The following is a 5,958-nucleotide window of genomic DNA, read 5'->3' as shown; positions in this document are numbered from 1 at the left end:
ATATCATGGCAATAGAAGACGATACGACACTAGAGTAAGTGCTCATTGATTTATTTATTTTATGTATATCGACTACTTAGATTCTTGATATAGACTTTCGTCATGCTACATTACAGGAGAACATGGGTGCGAAGTTTCAATCCTTTTAAGATAGAAATATCTGTCAAAGACCTGCAAAACATATTAAAGACAACTCAAGATATGATTCTAAGATGTTTTGACATGGTTGTTCGGCTGCTTGCCAATAAAGAGTCACGTAGGCCGAAAGAAGAAATCATAAATAATAGAAAGCATTATATGGACATGCGTTTTTGGGTAAGTTTGTTTCCAATCATTAATGTATTAATATATAGTATCTACATCTAATCATCATGTGGACATGTATATATACTGTCCAGAGAATGGTTGGTTTTGGTAAACTTCCAAAGTACCATCAGGATCCTACAACAGAAGAGTTAGCCAAAACACTCGATTGTTGGCCATCAATGAATTATTATATCACGGGTTGTAGATATGTAAGTATGTGTTCATTTCGAATGTATTTATAAAGGACACTTCTGTTGTAGGATCCTAATGACTGATATTTTGCAGGTTCTCATGCCATGGAAATTCAATGGATGTTACGCCCTTTTCGTAATAGATCATGTTAAAAAGCATGTGACTTTTATCGATTTTACACCGACTCAAGATTGGTGTAAACACATGCCATACAAGAGGTTCGCGGAAGCGATTATCATGGCCTCAAAAAAATATAAGATTGCTTACAGCAAGAAACATTCTGGATGGGCGGAGGATATCTTTAAGTGGGAACATACAATTCAGACTGGTGTTCCAATTGACTTAAGAGGGTATTTTCTTCGTACCACCTTCTCAGCAGTTTAAATTTTTTCTATGATAATCATTGTATAAAACATAGTTGCCCAAATATTATTCTATAGGTTTAATACCAGCTACCTTGTTCTACAAGCTATGGCCATGTGGGGGAATGACAGACGACTGAAATTTGTTGGGGTGAGTGTAGTATGTTCGTTTTATGTTCAAAACTTACATTCTAGCTATCTCGTTCTACAAGATAATATGTTTTGTTCTCTTATCTTTTTGTCTGTAGGATGCAAAGACTCTTCGAAGAAACTTTGTGATTGATCTTTTAAGTTATGAGGACAATTTGTGCCGATATGCCATCCCTGCAAACATACAACAAAGACTTGTCGATATCGCTAAAAAGGATTAGCTTATTAGTGAACAGTTGTCGACACATTTGTCTGTAACTAAAATTCTAAATTAAGTATCAATGTTTCATACAAATCTTTTACTTTCATCGCAACGCACGGGCACATATCTAGAATATATATTGTTATCGTGTTATTGTACGATTCCGTGGCATATTATAGTGATGATAGTGCAAAGTTTGTTAAAAGGTAAGGGCAGCCATAATGTACAGTGCTGTAGTTGTATGTTTCATTTCTTTCTCTAATAAATATTATAACATTTGATCAAGATCAAGTCAGTTTATGTTTGGGCAGGTTATAATGTTTTTGCCTTTTTATCTATTGTAGAGACACTTTCTACACGAAGCAAGCTTTCCATTGGTGTTGTGTGTCCATACAATGCTCAAGTTAGAGCAATACAGGAAAAGGTTGGGAAGGCCTGCAGGAGGAATGATTATTTCTCAGTGAAAGTAAAATCTGTGGATGGTTTCCAAGGCGCGGAGGAAGATATAATTATCATATCAACAGTCAGGAGTAATGGAGCTGGTACAGTTGGGTTTCTATCAAACTTACAGAGGACTAACGTGGCTCTAACAAGGGCCAAGTAAGTTCTGCACCGAGCATTTAAATTTCACTTCAATTACTTCATAATCTTTTATCTGGTGCATGATAATAAAAACTATTTGTAAACCTTTGTTGTACATGCCCAGATTGGGGAAGACTTTACATTCGATAACTTTACTATATACCCTTCTTTGTCAAGGCTTTGATGATAAGCCAATGGTTAAAAGGGCTGTCATTGTAACCCCCACAAGCTTAGTTAGCAACTGGGAATCTGAGATAATTAAGTGGTTGAAAGGCAGAGTGCAGGTGCTGGCCCTCTATGAAAGCACACGTGCTGATGTTCTTTCCGGAATTGAAAGTTTCTTAAAACCCTTGAGCCGTCTCCAGGTTTTCTTTTGCTTACTAATTATTTCCCATGCTTTTCTGCTGAGGGCTAGAGAACTGCAGCAGCTGAACTTTGTCATAATCTTTAGCAATTTTGAGATACAAATGCCTCTCATCAGTATCTTATAGTTTGCCCTTTCCTTTCTGCCTCACCTTGCAGGGGGAGGAACTGCGCAAGCACATTGGCGCAACTTGTTACATCGAATGCAGCTAAAAAACTCAGCAGGTCAAATTCTTTGGTTCCATTCCTGTGCAACTTTTTTGGGTCTCTCGAGGCTTAAGTAATTATCCCTGTTGTGCTGTAATGGGTGCATCTGTTTTTTTGAAAAGGGAAGCATTATATTAAAATCAAGAACAATACATCAAAGTGATACAAAGCCTTGGCTAAGAGACTTCTGGCCTCTGCTCGAACACACATAGCCCAAAAAGATAGAGCTCAAGCACTTTTATCTGTCAAGGGATGCAAACGATTCAGTGTAAAACCTTATCATTTGCTTGTCAGTTAAGGAAGAATAATTTGGACTACATATATTTCACAATGTACACATCTCAAAAAGGGTGCCTCTTCCATATTTTTGGTGTGATTTTTTTTATGAATTGGTTGAAATTCTGAATTCTTGCTGTTTCATCTTGCTGTGCATCGATGTGCTCATTCAGAATTGTGTTTATGTATCCATGAACTGGAAATCAAACAGCGATATTGAATGAACTTGGATGATTTTGGCAATTGTTTTGTGATATATTGGTATGCGTTCATATGTGTCTTAATGTTATGTGATACTGAATTAGTGATATCGATTTTTGTTTTCATTTCCAGATTATTAAGGGCAGGCAGACCTTACTTGTTTTATGGCTAGAAATAATGAGGGTCATCTCCAGCTGCCAGAGATGGATCATATTAAACCCAAGAACACCCCGCACAATGAACCACTGCCTCTAGGTAGCTAGACTGACTCCAGTGCTCTATACTTGTAAACTTGGAAAAAATTTGTGATAAAATTAATAACATTTTGTGCTCTAATCTCAGGCCAGAAGCTTATGCTGCATCATGGAAGTGATGCACCCCTTAGAATTGGTCATTCAAGTCATGAGAATATGAGACTTAGATCAAATGATCTTCCACCTTTAAGTCACACTGTGCAAACTCAAGGTTATAGAGTTGGGAACCCAGGAGCCTCACATGCTCCTTTTGTTCATTGTCATGCTGGAAGTTCCAGTAGTCATTTACCAGAACCTGCTGTGAATTATCCACATATGTCGGAGGAAGGCTTTGCTCCAGTGGGTTCCCATATGGACAACAGAAGGGCTGCAACGAAGCGAAAAGATCCTATTGTGCACCCTGCTGGGATCAGTGCTACTGGTTATTATGTTGGAAGTTCTTCCAATACTCAGCTATCTAACTCTGTGCAGCCAAATCCTGCTCCACTTTCTGAGCCCTTACTTCGTCAAATACGTTTAAGCATTGACCGAAGTGGTTGGGATGGCCTACACTTAATTCATCAAGAAGGATTTCAGAGGAATGTGAGAGCACGCCAGCGCCACAGTCATAATATTTCATTAGAGCCCAGAACAGCTTCAACCTGCCCACTAAACAGTGTTCATGTGCTCCTGTGGATCAAGACATGCAAAGAAGGCACTGAGTCTTGTCTACCAGAGCCTTCCCATGATTCTTGGTCATGGTGGGCTTGAGCTGCGTGCCCCTGTGGATCGGAGACAGTGTGCAGTAGCATCAGCAGCAAGGTATTTAAAGCGTGCAAGGATGGTTCCTGACTGAAGAGAACTTGGATAACTCAGCAAATAATACTCATCTATATGGATTGTTGTGCTTGCTTCTGATGCAGGTGCTCTACCATGGACTCATATTTCCTTTTGCATTTTTTGGAAGCAATCTTCTAACTTAAGAGAGTGGATTTTGTTTTAACTATTATTATTAAAAAATAGTATGTTGATGTTCACTTTGGTGGCATTACTTGCATAAAAGGAAGGCCCGCAGAACATGAAACAGGATAGTTTACTATGTTTGTTGGCAGCTGAAACTAACTGAACGTGCCCATCCCTTGCAGTATAAATTTTATAGCCTTAGAATATGATGACATTATTTTTAATCCACCACTATATACTTCTTAAATGCATTTAGGCAAATGCTAATTGTCGAACTATTGCTTTTCAAAACTTTCAGGTTGCCAAGGATCCATCAGGGAAGGACATCAATGCACTTGAGCAGCACATCAAGAACCTCCTGAGCCCTTCCACCCCATTTTTCTTCAATACTCTATACGACCCTTACCGTGTTGGCGCCGATTTTGTTCGTGGGTACCCCTACAGCCTTCGTGAGGGTGTCCCAACTGCTATTTCTCACAGGCTTTGGCTCAACATTCCAGACTATGATGCCCCTACCCAGCTTGTTAAGCCCCTTGAGAGAAACACCAGGTAAAAATGATATATTTCAGTGTGTAGGTTCCATCATTCAGGTGGCCACCTTTTGCTAACTGGTGTTTCTTTCTTGCAATCAGGTATGTGGATGCTATTCTTACGATCCCAAAGGGCACCCTCTTCCCTACGTGTGGAATGAACCTTGCATTTGACCGTGAGCTCATTGGTCCTGCAATGTACTTTGGTCTTATGGGTGATGGCCAGCCTATTGGACTTGTTTTGCAGCCATTTGAGTGGATTAAGAAAACTTTCTTCGAGAAACCCCAACCAGAGGCATAAAAGGCTTGCAAGTCTGCAACTTTGGTACATCACTTTTGTCCGGGATGGTTCCTGACTGAAGAGAACTTGGATAACTCAGCAAATAATACGAGACCCCCTCGTGTTTCCTTGTTTTTTTATTATTCAGATGTAGGCAATCCCCACGAGGGAGACATGGAACAGAGAAACTGCTTGGTTCTCCTGTGTTATATAATACTCCTGTATTATCCAACATGCATGTTTTATAACATAAATTGATCCACAAATATATCTTGCTGATTAATATTGGACTATGATGTCATGTTCGAATGTTCCCATCACTAGGAGGAAAAACAATGATGGCAACTTGGCGATGCTTTCCTTTCATGTTTCATCGTTATCGCTTTATCGCGCGTTCAATAGTTCCACTACGTTTGTGTGACATCAAGCTACAAAATACATTACATGAGAACTTTTCCGGATTTTGTATATTATAGTGATGTTTGCATTCTTCATCTGTTTTCAGTTCTATTGTTACTTCCGTCGCAACGCACGGGCACTCACCTAGTAAAAATCTTAAAGATTCAAACATATCCATACAAAGTTTATAACGCGGTAGTTCAATGTAATAAATCTGGAGTGCAAAATAAACAAGTAGGCAAGTTTTAACTTGTGGTTTCAAAGTTTACAATATTCAAAGAGAAATACTTGGTGTACAAAGTAAAATTATTTATTTACAAACTGTTTTATCCATAGTTTAAGAAATTTTAGTATTTAGACATAAACTATCTATTCGTTCAATTGTCTTTTACGTTTATTTGTGTTTGGCAGTTAATAGACCAAAGACAATAGGAAAAAATGATTCACCTCTGCTTGTACCATACCCCCTTTTGGAAATGTAGTTTTTTCATACTACATTATTCCAATAGCATGGTATGCAGTATGCTATGACATAAAACCATAATTTTAACAAAACCAAAATAAAATCAAAGTATTTCTTCATACATAGCACCGTTTGGTAGCACATTTTTTGCTTATATAAGGAAGACAAGTTCAAATTCAAATAGCTACAACTTATGATAGGCTGCATCATCGACCAAACAAGTTCAAATTCAAATTAGTCTGTTGTAAC

General features: G+C 38.3%; 2 protein-coding genes and 1 long non-coding RNA gene across 4 annotated transcripts; all 3 read left to right on the top strand.

Moving 5' to 3' along the window:
• Positions 1-478: 478 nt before the first annotated feature.
• Positions 479-1,816, top strand: LOC103644816 (DNA-binding protein SMUBP-2). Its single transcript, XM_035961514.1, has 5 exons — positions 479-515; positions 592-848; positions 939-1,011; positions 1,109-1,167; positions 1,621-1,816. The coding sequence occupies exons 1-5, from the start codon at positions 486-488 to the stop codon at positions 1,814-1,816; spliced, it is 615 nt and encodes a 204-aa protein (XP_035817407.1). The 5' UTR covers positions 479-485.
• A 136-nt stretch (positions 1,817-1,952) lies between these two features.
• On the top strand, positions 1,953-3,762 carry LOC118476035 (uncharacterized). Of its 2 annotated transcripts, XR_004855288.1 has the most exons (4): positions 1,953-2,159; positions 2,317-2,382; positions 2,974-3,096; positions 3,184-3,762. It is a non-coding gene; the product is annotated as an uncharacterized lncRNA (long non-coding RNA). The 2 variants fall into 2 exon arrangements; XR_004855287.1 differs by lacking the exon at positions 1,953-2,159 and having other exon boundaries at positions 2,248-2,382.
• Positions 3,763-3,929: 167 nt separating this feature from the next.
• On the top strand, positions 3,930-4,868 carry LOC103644815 (UDP-arabinopyranose mutase 3-like). The gene is made up of 3 exons (XM_008667971.2): positions 3,930-3,997; positions 4,336-4,586; positions 4,670-4,868. The coding sequence occupies exons 1-3, from the start codon at positions 3,992-3,994 to the stop codon at positions 4,866-4,868; spliced, it is 456 nt and encodes a 151-aa protein (XP_008666193.1). The 5' UTR covers positions 3,930-3,991.
• Positions 4,869-5,958: the final 1,090 nt, after the last annotated feature.

This window comes from Zea mays, chromosome 1 (genome assembly GCF_902167145.1).
Source record: "Zea mays cultivar B73 chromosome 1, Zm-B73-REFERENCE-NAM-5.0, whole genome shotgun sequence".
Lineage (NCBI taxonomy): Eukaryota > Viridiplantae > Streptophyta > Magnoliopsida > Poales > Poaceae > Zea > Zea mays.
The sequence above is the reverse complement of the archived record's forward strand: the minus strand, read 5'-3'. Positions and strand labels throughout refer to the sequence as shown.

Coding starts and splice junctions, on each gene's coding strand:
- LOC103644815 (XM_008667971.2), top strand. Junction 4,587..4,669: donor CCCCTTGAGAGAAACACCAG/GTAAAAATGATA, acceptor TCTTGCAATCAG/GTATGTGGATGCTATTCTTA.
- LOC103644816 (XM_035961514.1), top strand. CDS start 486: ATGAATTATTATATCACGGGTTGTAGATAT. Junction 849..938: donor GTTCCAATTGACTTAAGAGG/GTATTTTCTTCG, acceptor ATTATTCTATAG/GTTTAATACCAGCTACCTTG. Junction 1,168..1,620: donor TTAAGTTATGAGGACAATTT/GTGCCGATATGC, acceptor TGCTCAAGTTAG/AGCAATACAGGAAAAGGTTG.